The sequence below is a fragment of the Leptopilina boulardi genome, unplaced genomic scaffold, assembly GCF_019393585.1.
Source record: "Leptopilina boulardi isolate dan_hultmark-lab unplaced genomic scaffold, ZJU_Lbou_2.1 LbouV2_214, whole genome shotgun sequence".
Lineage (NCBI taxonomy): Eukaryota > Metazoa > Arthropoda > Insecta > Hymenoptera > Figitidae > Leptopilina > Leptopilina boulardi.
Genome location: NW_026137768.1, coordinates 181,520 through 195,201, shown reverse-complemented (window position 1 = coordinate 195,201; position 13,682 = coordinate 181,520). Strand labels below are relative to the sequence as shown.

Genomic DNA, 13,682 nt, shown 5'->3' with positions numbered 1-13,682 from the left:
ACAGTGAAGAACAAGTACCTGGAGGCACCAATTTAAAAAGAAAACCATTACACAAATCCTTTGAGGACAAAAGAGTGCGCTACCATAAAAAGACGTGAATACCTTACTTATGTATATAAGAATTTTCATTTCTAGTTTTGAAAATCTAACTTCAGATTCGTAATCAGCGACCCAAAAAACCCCTAGGTACCAAGTTTGAAGTAAATCCATCAACTTTTACAAAATTCGTCCGCCATATTGGAGCCGCCATTTTGAATTTTGAAAATCTAACTTCAAATTCGTCATCAGCGACCCAAAAAACCCCTAGATACCAATTTTGAAGTAAATCCATCAATTTTTTAAAAAAATAGCCTACCTCTCAAAATCCGACAGGTTTTTGGAGGTTAGAAAAAAATCCTGACGTGATGGAGCAAAACGGACTTCGGATTCGTGTTCAGCGCGTCAAAATACATGGGAAATGACTAGTCTGGTCTGCCGCGCACGACACTTTTTTTTTTTGTGGGGCTGTGTAATATTAAACAAATAAAATAAACATAAATTGTAACCATATAAAATGGTTGCTTCAACAATATTAATATGGTACACTAAATAATGGTCGAAGCATCAATTAAAAATGGTTGTCACATCCATATTAGCATTTTTATGTTTTCCAAATATATGGTTCCCACAGCCATATATTCTAGTTGTGCTAACAATTTAAAGGTAGCTATTTAATATGGCTGTAGCAACCGGAGGTATGGTTGGGACGTATTTTTAAATATAATATGATTGAGACAACCAAAGGTATGGCTGTGGCAACCATTGATTTTTTTCCGTGTATAATATATCCCGACGCATAACCGTGTAGAACATTCCTGTGAAGGAACACACATAGGATCCTATTTCGAGTTCCTTGGCAAGTTCCCTCGTATGTTCATATGAGGTTTACCACACAGGATCCTTTTGTAAAGGATCCTGTAAGGAACTTGTGTGTGAACTATTGTGGTTTCCCACATGTTGAAAATAATTACAAAAAAGGGGATCTCACGATTTTCCCTGTGTAACATGTTCTTTTATAAACAACTTTTAATGTAAGATCTTACATAGGATCCGAGAGATGATCTTGCGTGTGTTTCTTCACGGTATCCTTTTTACGAAAAGTTGTATAAAAGTGTTCCTCCACAGTACCCTTAAAGTGTTCCTAGATAGGTTCCTGAATGGTAACCTTAATAAGATTATTTACAAATTTGTACGTACCTTTTTGTTGATATATAATGAGTGTACCGACGTGGTATCCTTTGAAGTTTCTTTTATTAGTTCGTACCTACAGTACTCTTTATTAATGTTTTACTATGTGGTATCCTTTGAAGTTTCTTTCATAAGTTCGTACGTACCTTGCTCTTGGTAAGTAACATGTGTTCCTTCGTAGAAACTTTCAAAGTTTCCTGAACGAGTTCGTTCCTACATCGTTACTAGTATATATTTCTACGTGTGATCCTTAGTATGTTGACACTATTGAAAATTCCTATAAAGTTTCCCACATGTGATACTTTAAAACGAATCTAATAGGATATAGTTTTTTATATAGTTTCCTACGTAGGATCCTACAAAGTATGTCACAAACAATAAAAATTTTAAAAAATTTTCATTATTTTTTTTTATTTATGTAATTGTTGCCTTGCCTGTTTTTTGACTTCTAGTATTCTAGAGAAATATTTGAAAATAGGGTCAACATACTAAGGATCACACGTAGGAATATATACTAGTAACGATGTAGGAACGAACTCGTTAAGGAAACTTTAAAAGTTTCTACGTAGGAACACATGTTACTTATCAATAGCAAGGTACGTACGAACTTGTGAAAGAAACTTCAAAGGATATCATGTAGGAACACACACTACTTACTAAGAGCAAGGTACGTACGAACTTGTGAAAGAAACTTCAAAGGATACCACGTAGGTACACTCATTATATAGCAACAAAAAGGTACGTACAAATTTGTAAATAATCTTATTAAGGTTACCATTCAGGAACCTATCTAGGAACACTTTAAGGGTACTGTGGACGAACACTTTTATACAACTTTTCGTAAAAAGGATACCGTGAAGAAACACACGCAAGATCATCTCTCGGATCCTATGTAGGATCTTACATTAAAAGTTGTTTATAAAAGAACATGTTACACAGGAAAAATCGTGAGATCCCCTGTTGTAATTATTTTCAACATGTGGCAAACCACAATAGTTCACACACAAGTTCCTTACAGGATCCTTTACAAAAGGATCCTGTGTGGTAAACCTCATATGAACATACGAGGGAACTTGCCAAGGAACTCGAAATAGGATCCTATGTGTGTTCCTTCACAGGAATGTTCAACAGGGAAGGGGGTATTTTTTTGAAAAAGGATATGTTTTCGTAAATTCTCTTTTTCTCAAAACGTTTTTTGACATCCGAAAAAAACTATTTGGTTTTATTTCATTTGGGACGATCTCACAATTTATTATTTTAATTATTTATTAAATTTCTTTTATTAAACAATATTTTGTAATGATCTGAGTAAAGTAAAAGTATTCTACTTCGAAACGATTGATGACGTATATTTCTCAGAACCGAAATAAGCCAAGGCTAAAAATAAGAAAATAAATATAAATACGTATAACAATGTATATCCTTGGTGTAAGAGTTAATAAATGCTTCAATCTTTTTTCTAACTTAAAATATCCTGCTTCAAAGTTGGAATGAATTTTTCACGAGACAAACTTCAACGTGCTGACAATTTTTGGTGGTAGTGTAGTTAAGTTATGTAAGCGCACTGAAAATATAAGAGCTTCTTGCAATTAAAAAAAACTTTAATTAGTCTATAAAAATGCCCCGCGATAAAGGAAGATGGAGAACAGAATACAATTTAATAATTGTAATATTTTCTATTGCAGCCGTTATTCGAATGTTTGCCCAAAAATAGAAGACTTACCTCAGAACAAAAAGAACACAGGAAAAAAAGTCTTACTCCGAGCATAGTCTAATTTTTAATTTTGATTAGAAAGTAGTTGATAACTAATATCAATCACAAATAATGGTTTAAAAATAAGCCATTAAGGTCTTAATGAAAAATGAGATATTAATGTGACAAATATTTAGTTCTATTTGATTCAAAACAAGCCTTTATGGTCTTGGACTCAATACAAAATTTTATTCGCTAGAAATGAGACGTTAAAAGTCTTCAATCAAGCCCATGAGGTCTAGATACTAGTGAGTTGTAACTAGACGTACTACGAAAGTGCCCGAGACCCGAGTGTAAAGTGTCATGGACGCCTTTCCAAAAATTTGACGCGTCTTCAATCGCAACTATAACGGATTTAATTCAAAAGGTTTTTGACATAACATAAGAAGTTTACACCATTTTTCTACATTGAGTATAGAATAAATACACTGTCAACGGTAAGTAGAATTTTTTAGTAATGTACTACATTTGTTGTGATATATAAGCAATACATAGGGTTATGTTTCGGTAAACATAACCCTATGTGTTGAAAAACGCTATGCACAATTTCAAAAATGATTTTTACCTAATATAATTTAAAATATATTTTTTACAAACGATTTTCTTTCATTGTTTAATTTATATATTTATGTATATTTAATTGAAGATAATATGAAATATTTGTAATTATGCAAAAAAATTCCAGTTATATTCCATATAATTAACACGATGTTTACGTTTTTTTACTATTTCACTTATTTAATTTTCTACCTCGTTGAAAATGATATAAATAATAAGTTCATATAAATAACACAATTTTATTTTTAAATTGTTAGCAATATGTAAATGATAACACATAACTTTGGAAAAAAATCGGAATTATTTTCTATAAACATAACCCCCAAAATAGTTTTAAAAAAGAATATTAAAAAAAATTTATTTCTAATTTATTCATTTTAAATATTAATATTAATAGTAAAAATAAGTTAAAATCAAACAAATTTTTTTTAATATTTATCAATATGCCAATTTTATAACAAATCTTTGAAAAAAATTGGAAATGCTTTCTATAAACATAACCCCTAAATTATTTTTGCACATTTTTAAATAACGATTTGCCGTAATTAATTTTTTATTAAAATTTATATCAGTTTAAAAAATTATTTAAAATTTTATAATTTTTTAATAAATTTCTTTGGAATAAATTGAAAAAATATATACAATTAAATGAATGATTATTTTATAAATATTGTAAATATAAATGAAATTTATATTATAAAAAATTGAATTTTTATTATTTATATTACAAATGGCCGCTAAATTTGACAAACCTATTATAAATTGTAAAGCTGCCAGAATATGAAAGATTTTTATTTTATAAAATAATACATTCTCATATGAGAATGTAAAAATTTAATTTAATTATATTGTTTTTATAGAAGATGATTAATTGTGTTGCTATAGATCATGAAGTGTCCACACTGCCCAACAGATTGTAAAATTCCGGATTTACTTGTAAAGCATTTGAGAAGATTTCACTCAAATACGTCAAATTTACAAATTCCTTGTGGACGACCTGGATGTCCAAAATTTTTTAAAACTTTTAGTACCAGAAGTTCACATATATTTAGGAATCACAAAGGTCTTGAATCAAGTATTGCTGTCAGTTTATCAGACGAAAATGACAATAATGGACAAGAGATCCCCTTTGATTTCAATTTCCCTGACCTACTATAAATTTGTATGAATCGATTGAAAAAGCTGTTCCAGCTAATAAACCGATGATTATCAGTGATAAACCGATGATTGACCTTAATGAACCAGAAGTAAATAGAAAAGAATTTTTAGCAGCTCAATTTATTTTAAGTTTACGAGCTAAAGGAATTCCACAAGTAACTGTCAATAAAATAATTGAAAATACAGAAGTTCTTGTACATTCCTGTGTTGAAGAATATAACAAATCTATAAGTAAAGAACTTTTAAAGAAAGGAATTGCATTACAAGATTATGTAAACGTTCCACATATGATAAATGAAACTTGCAATTTTTTTTCAAATTTGAAAACAACACACAAACAAAACAATTTTTTTAGGAATAACATGACTTTCATTCTACCAAAAAGATATATTCTTCCTGAAAGTAGAATTATAAAAGGTAGACAACCAAAGTTTGGCGAAAATAGAGAATCAAAAGTGCAGCGTGATGTTTTAACATACATTTCTGTCGTTGACTTAATAAAAGGTCTTTTTTCGAATGACGAATATCAAAAACTTTTACAACCTGAAGAAGGAACTAAAGATGATGTTCTTCGTTCCTTTATGGATGTCAGTATAGCGTCAGAAAATAAATTATTACAAGAGCATGGAAAGAATTGTGTAACATTAATATTATATTTCGACGAAGTAAATGTTGTGGATACGGCTTCATACCGACCGACGAAAATAGGCATGTTCTATTTGAGTGTTGGCAATGTTAATCCGCGTTATAGATCAAAGTTAATTTCTATAAATCTTTTATTAGCAGTAGAAACGGATTTATTAAATGCCTACGGAATGAACGAAATATTAAAGCCAATAGTTAAGGAATTAAAATTATTTGAAATGGGGGTAGAACTATCTGAAAATAATATTGTTTACGGGACTCTTTTAGCTGCTACTGGGGATAATCTTGGTTCACATAAAATGGGAAACTTGAAGGAAGGATTCACGGCTGATCACAGTTGTCGTCATTGCATGGCGAACAGAAGTGAAATTCAGAAAATGACAAGAGAAGATCCAAAACTATTAAGAACGGTCGATGATTATAATATTCAAATGAAAAAGTTAGAGGGAGCGAAAACAAAAAAAAAGCGTAGAGAACTAAGTAAAAATTATGGGATTAATAATAATTCCATATTGAATAGTTTAACGTTTTTCCACATTCTCATCGAATTAGTACCTGATGCTTTTCATGATATTCTCGAAGGATGTTTATTAAGAACACTGCAACTGCTTTTCATGCGATTCTTAAATGGTCGGAATCAAGTTATGAATTTAGACGAATTCAACAGAAAATTGCTAGAGTTTGACTATGGATATATTTAGAAACAAAACCCTCAATTATACTTCCTGGTCATTTAATCCCAGGCGCAAAAATTCATCAAACTGGTCTGCAAATTTCGAATCTTGCTACACCCTAAAAAAAGTAATTTTCAATCTAGAGGATTCCTCTAAAATAAATGCATATTTTCCTCTTAATTTTGGTATCAAAATTATTATTCTTCATTTAAGAGGATTTTCCTCTTAAATTAAATGTCGACATCCAAACCTCGTAAAATTGTTTTTAATGTCAAAGCCATCAATAAAATATTTATAATTTCAATCAAATAATAAAATCTTTGCAGAAAATACATTTTTAAATTAAAATTAAGTAAAATTATAATAGTTCATTTCAATATAATAATAAAAATTGTTTTTTAATATAACATTAACAATGTCATGTTTTTGGTTAATTATCAACATTTTATATTGATAATTAAAATACAAAAAATAAGTTTTCATTAATCAGTTGTAATGATCAACGAGATTTTCAGCGCAAAAATAATTTTAAAACATGATGATATGTTTAAAAGTTAACATTTTTTATAGGACAGAAAAAAATTTCATATATGAAATTATTTAACGTTTTAAAACTTTTTTAAAAAAGTAAATAAAAAGATTTAAAAAATTCGAAAGATTCAAAAATGGGGTTATAGTATTTCTATTTACCTGAGTAGTAAAATTTCACAAGAAATATCCAAATTTTTTTAAATCTAAAAATAGCGTTAAAAATATTCATTTAATTTGAATTTAACTATATTTTCTGTATTTTTAATAAAGCAAATCCATTTTTTTGTCCTTTTTGTTGACATTTTACCAGAAATATTAAAACTGAAAGGTTAAAAAACAACTTCACAACTATCATACCCAGGGAAAGGGATCAAACGATTACATTATTTTTTTCCGTTTCCTTTTTTTAAATCTTCTAAATTTAAAACGGAAAATCTTAATTAAAGAGGAAAATACAAAAGGAATCCTTTTGTCATTCTTCCATTAAAATGAAGAATAAAAATATTCTACATTTCAATTGAATAATCTTGTTTTAAGAGGAAATATTTAGAGGATATTAGAAGAGGAATTTTCCTCTAAGTATAAGATTACTTTTTTTTGGGTGTATTATAGTTCCTTTCATCCTCGGGCCTCATATTGATTGTGAAGATAAATATTGGCAAAATTATCATTTATTGTTGGAAATTAGTTCCCTAGCATTCGCACACGAAATCTCAATCGCAATGATTGGCTACTGGCAAAATATTATTGACGAATATCTAAGTACTTTTCAAACTCTTTATGAAACTCATTTGATACCCAAGCAACATTTCTTGGTACATTACCCATCTATCACGTTAAGATTTGGACCGTTGTACTTCTATTGCACCCTAAGACCGGAGGCAAAACATCAGTTTTTCAAAGACTTCATAAGAAAAACTAAAAGTTATAAAAATCCATCAGTTTCAATGACTATGCAGCACCAGTTGTATCAATCATATATGAGAGATTCTTTTTCAATCGCCCCAGCCCAAAAAGTCAATGTTCTGGGATTGGCTTCATACTTTGGTAAATTGTTCTCCTATATGATAGTAATAAATCCCTAAAATATAAACTCATTAAAAAAATATTTGTAGAAAGTAGAGGTGGTTGAAGTTTTGACGTTAAGGGTAACATTGTCATTTTCAAATCCGTATAACTATGACAAAAGTTAATGGATTTTAATTTATCTATAATGAATTTTAATGCATTTTTCACGTACTTTTCAAAAATGTATACAAAATTTAAAAAAAAAATTTTGACTTCTTTTTTTTCAAAATCAACCCTTATTTTTCGATTTTCACCCCTTCGGAAATTTTTTTTTTTTATTTTCATTGGAAAGCTGAGGTTTTTTCCCATGAGCTATGTAAATACGAAAGTGGGACAACAATAATTTTGTGAGAAACGTAATATTAAATTAGGCGGTGCCTACCTTAATCCTCAAAGATGATCTCCAGGTATACCCCTTATCGGCACCGCCTACTTTAATATTCTGTTTCTCACAAAATTATTGTTGTCCCATTTTCATATTTACATAGCTCATCGGAAAAAACCTCAGCTTTCCAATGAAAATAAAAAAAAAAAAAAAAAATACCCGAAGGGGTGAAAATCGAAAAATAAGGGTTGATTTTGAAAAAAAGGGGTCAAGAATTTTTTTTTTAATTTCGTATACATTTTTGAAAAGTACGTGAAAAATGCATTAAAATTCATTATAGATAAATTAAAATCCATTAACTTTTGTCATAGTTATACGGATTTGAAAATGACAATGTTACCCTTAACGTCAAAACTTTAACCCCCTCTACTTTCTACAAATATTTTTTTAATGAGTTTGTATATTAGGGATTTATTACTATCATATAGGAGAACAATTTACCAAAGTATGAAGCCAATCCCAGAACATTGACTTTTTGGGCTGGGGCGATTGAAAAAGAATCTCTCATATTCTCGGTGGTCCTGTTTTTTAGATAGGAGACCAAGGGCTAAGTAAACAAGAAGCAGTAGCAGATTTTCCGTTCGCAAATATTATGCCTGATTTAGTAAGAACCTTTGCTTCCGTTCCATGGATCGAAATTGATGGAATAAAATATAAATCTCAGAAGTGTTTTCTAATGATGAATTTTGAAAATAATATGCCTTGTTTCGCTTTGCTTTTTAAAATCATTTACGTCGAAAACAACCCAATATTCGTATGCAAACATGTAACAACAATAGAGCAATATTTACATTTTAATGCCTACGAAATTGCTGTTGAGGAAACTTTTCAAATGTTAGCACACAAAGAATTATATGTCCCCTTTGTATACCAAGCTCATGAAGTCAATGGGAAACATTATATCGCAGTAAGAAGAAGTGTTGGCTCAACATAAGCCTATCAACAATTTCCAAACTCTATTGCACTGGCTTTATTGATGTCATTTTTTTATATTAGCTCCTGATTGTCTTATTTTTCATTCTAATTCATTCTTCCTCTTGTTCAGCAGCTCTTGTAGGATTTTTCTTATCTTTCTTGTGTGTGACTAAAAAACGATTGCCACAAGTTAGGAAAGTCAGGAAGAATTTTTTTCTCAGGGAAATTTTTAAAATTGAATTAAATCGAAAATAAAAAAAATAATTAAAATAGAAATTTATTTTACTTGGTTATGTATATTTTAATTAATATATAATTTTTGACTATACAGACTATACCATACAGTATAGTCAAAAATTATATATTAATTTAAAAATAATAATCTGTAATAAAAATTTTTTGTTAGTGAAAGTTTCTTAATTTCAAGTAAAAATCAGAGAATTCTCAAAAAAATTGGAAATGGTTTCTTGTTGAAGCCACGAAGAAAACCAAATTTTATAATTGGAATTAATAAATTAAGATATTAATTAAACTAAGTATAAAATTAAGCTGCTGCATTGCTTCTTAGCACGTAATATTTTTTAGAAAAATTTCTTTGCTTCAAAACTAAATATAATTTTCCTAAAATTTATAAATTTTCTCTTTGTAACTTGTGTTTGCGTAATTGATGTGGTTTTGTTTTATATTATCCATGATTGTCTTAGGTTTTTCACTCTAATTCATTCTTATGTTTGTCTTCATTTTTTCTTTTTTTAAGTTGCTTCTAAAATGGATTTGGATTCGAGAAATGTTAAGCGAAGAGCTTGTTTTAATGATAACTGTGATTGTGATCAATACGAGAGAGATGAAAATTTTTTGTTGCCTTTGTCCGGCTACTAAACATTTACGTATTGAAGGTATTTGTCAAAATTTTACGTTTTTCTAAATATATTTTCTAATACTTCATAACTTTCATATATATATATATATATATACTAATTCAACCAAAAAAATTATATTTTAAAGGGAATTTGAAGATTGTAAACGTACAAGATGGTGCGACCCTAGAGAACAAAGATAATCAGAAAGTTCTAGTAAGAGTTTTAAATAGAAGTTCTGCTGAAAATGGTGAATTTTCTTTCAATTTGGAAAATGGTTTGCCAGAACCAATAAATGTTGTACCCGGTGAAGAGCAAAGTATCGGAAATGAAAGCGGTACTCGCCAAGCACCTGAAGAAGATCCAATGAATTATCCGTTGGAAGAGCAAAATTCAGGGCCAGCTTTCAACCTTTCTGAAGGGGTTAGAAGAGAATCGTCATGTGATTCCATTAAAGAGCAAAATTTTAGAGAACGAAATAACCCTCATCGTACAATTTTAAGTGATCTGATACGAAATTCAACTGTAACGATGCACGTACGTTTTACAGTTTTTAAAATCATTCTCATTAATTGTTTTCAACACTAATAACTACTTGCAGGCATTATCCTAATAGAATGTTTTAATTGTAAATTTTTTGGTTTTTATATTTAATTGTCGAGGAATCAATTTAAAATTGTATTAATTTTTCTATCAAATTTTTTTAAATAAGTAACTTCTTATTTTTCATTTTGATCAAAAGTATTATAATAAAAGAAAAATTGATGTTCTAATATGTGAAAGGTTTGTCCCTGAATAATTAATAATTAATAATTGTTTAAATGTATTTTTAAAAATTCACAAGATTTAATTATTATTTTTATGCAAAATAGTAAATAAACATTTAAAATTAAAATAATAATAAACTTTTTCTAGATTCAATGGGAATTTTCATGCGACATTGGATTAAATAAAGATCAAATTAAATCCAATTGGATAATGGCATTGCCAAAATTATGTGATTATTTCTTGCCAAAGACATTACATGTTGAAACACTAACACAGGATCAACTGACGGTTCTTATTCTACAAAAGGCGACAGAGACATTCAAACCGAGAACTACGTCGATGCAACGAAGCGACGCAAGAAATATTGTTCAACTTTTCCAAGTAAATTAATTTCTTTTAAAATTATATTTTACATAATTACATTTTATATTAATACAAGTATATTGCAGGCTGGTACAAGTGTCGAGGAAACAAAACCGAAAGCTAATGAACCACCACGTTTAATTGCTATTGGAAATATTGATGCTCCAAATTTAACATTTTCGGTTTATGCCGATCAACATGCAATGTTTGTGGTTTCAGCAGTTGAATCTTTGATTCATTTATATGCATTGTTTTAGGTATTCAATATTGAGTATGCCGCTGAGGCTAAAATATTGTATACTTTTATTTCCGCTATTTTATTACAGAGAAGAGTTTCTCAATATTATTCGAAATACAAAATTATTTTGAACATTCTAAAGCAAATGCAATTGTTTTAAAAATGACAAAAAAGATCTTGGTTAATTTCAAATATTCAAAATTTGTGTTTCTTGTTTTATAAAAATTTATGTTTGTTTCCGTCAATAAGTGCGATGCATATAATTTTGTCTTAGGATTATATGATTATTTTTTTTATGTAAAACTATATCATATTAATCATGTTGTTTTCTAGTTTAATTTATATTAGTTATAATCTGTTTCCAAATATTAGTTTTAAAATTTGCATAATATATATGACCAACATACTACAAAGTCACACAAAGTGTATACGTTAAATTATATTTTTAAAAAACTGAAATTGCTGAAAAAACAAAAAAAAATTAATTTCTTGGAGATCTGTATAACTTTTCTCGTGGTCGATTTCAGAATTTGAATAAGCGGATATTTTAAATGTTTCACTTTTCATCGTTTCATCATATTTAAACAAATTCTGTTCGTGTCAGTCAATGGTATAGTTTCGTTTATAATATTTTCTTTTTATTTATTTCATATATATATATATATATATATATATGGCTCATTTCATTTAAATTGTCATATTCGTGTCCCTTGACAAAAAAAATTATTTGATATAACCTTAGTTGAAATTAATTTATTTTTATAGTAAAAAGCAATAATTTTTCTACTTACAAGGACATAAAAGTGACTTTTATAATATTGGCAGAACAAAATGCAGGCAAAATTACATAAGTGTAATGCGTCCCCGGAGACATTTTCAATGTTCAAATGAATGAAATATCGAAAATATAGTGATTAAACCAGATTAAAAAAATGTTTCGTGAAGTATTAGTTCTATATTTAAGGAAAATCTAGTGTTGGTAATTAAACTTTATTTTATACAATTTCCAGAAAATGAAAATGACGTGTCCCTCACTTTTCTATTTTTACGTTTTGCCGGCAGAATTTTCTACTTTTACCTGCTATTTAAATTACCTTATGAGCAAAAAAATTTCTTTACCATCGCATAAGCAGCAGAACACAACAACAAAGTGTGTAAAAAAATCGAAAACGATATAAGTATAAATCTGCTCGTTTGTCATAGAGGCAGAAAAAGCCGAAACACTTTCGTAATTGAATTTCTGTCAACAGTGTAACGCCTTGAAAATGGTTTGAAAATATTTTGAATTTTATATCGGTATCGAATTTAATGTATTTTTGGATTCTCTTTCGAATGAGACCAACCCCGTCGATATAAGTATAACCGTTTTCATTTTATAAGCGAAAAACGAGCTAAATGTCAACAGTGTAATGGTCATAAGTGTAATGCAAATTTGTATATATGGCTTCAGTAAATGTAATAAATCACAGAGGCCTACAAAATAAAACTTTTTTCTTTTATCTTGATATCAGAATGGTTTCTAATGTATTTTTGGGCGCTGAACACGGTCCCGGATCTTAAAATTGCCTAGCATGTCAGGATTTTGAAAAAAGTGGGGGTTAAAACCCCCAAGAAACATGTTTTTATGGGTGTTTAATAAGATTTTTCTCTTTAACCTGACGTGGTAAAAACTTCAAAAAAGTTTTAAATTATAGCATAAATCGTGTACTACATGACCCGTAGACGCAACCCTCCCCCCTAATTTTTTCCATAAAATGAGGTTATAACCCACCCCCAAAAAATTTTTATCTTAATTCTTTCGGCGAAATGAATAGATGTTTATTTGTTTTATGTTCATAATGTTTAAGGACATAAATTTTGCATTTTGCCTATATAATTTTTAACCCCTTTGCAGTCCAGTTAAAAATCACTTAGAGGCCTAATAAGGTTCCAAACAGAGCTTTCATAAAAATTTGATTTCATCGTATTTAAGATTTTTGGGTTCATCTGTCATCAAATTCGAATTCAGCGACCCCGAAAACCCCCGAGAAACAAATTTCGACCGAATCGCATCAGTCTTGAAATTATCCGCCATATAAGATCCACCATTTCAAATTTTGAAAATCTGACGTCATATTTGTAATTAGCAACCCAAAAAACCCCTAAGTAACGAGTTTCAAGCGAATCGAATCAACTTCTAAATTTTCATGGTCGCCATTTTGGATCGGGTAATTTGAATATTTTAAATCTGACTTCAAATTCGGATTCAGCGACTCCAAAAACTTCAGTATATTTTTCACCAGTCAAATCAAATTATATTTAGTATTATTATTTTATCAAAAAATTGACAGATGAAAATTTTTATAAGATATGACGATTTCCGCCAAAAAAAATCTTCTGCCATAAGAAATATATGACTTTAATTTTGTGACCACTATTTATTTTATTAATTTAACAAATTCACAAATATGAAAATATATAAATTATAAACAAAAATAAATTGCTCTCTTTATGTTTTATAAATAAAATATGATTATTCCTCTTAAATTTTCCTGCATAAAAT

At 28.9% G+C, this 13,682-nt stretch overlaps 2 protein-coding genes across 2 annotated transcripts in view; one reads left to right on the top strand and one right to left on the bottom strand.

The window, feature by feature from the left end:
- LOC127279134 (histone deacetylase 6-like) overlaps positions 1–13,682 on the bottom strand; it is an 89,335-nt gene that overhangs the window by 2,751 nt on the left and 72,902 nt on the right. The window lies entirely within an intron of this gene.
- Positions 10,693–11,314, top strand: LOC127279141 (uncharacterized). Its single transcript, XM_051301314.1, has 2 exons — positions 10,693–10,920; positions 10,989–11,314. The coding sequence occupies exons 1-2, from the start codon at positions 10,750–10,752 to the stop codon at positions 11,157–11,159; spliced, it is 342 nt and encodes a 113-aa protein (XP_051157271.1). The 5' UTR covers positions 10,693–10,749; the 3' UTR covers positions 11,160–11,314.

Coding starts and splice junctions, on each gene's coding strand:
- LOC127279141 (XM_051301314.1), top strand. CDS start 10,750: ATGGCATTGCCAAAATTATGTGATTATTTCTTGCCAAAGACATTACAT. Junction 10,921..10,988: donor ATATTGTTCAACTTTTCCAA/GTAAATTAATTT, acceptor AGTATATTGCAG/GCTGGTACAAGTGTCGAGGA.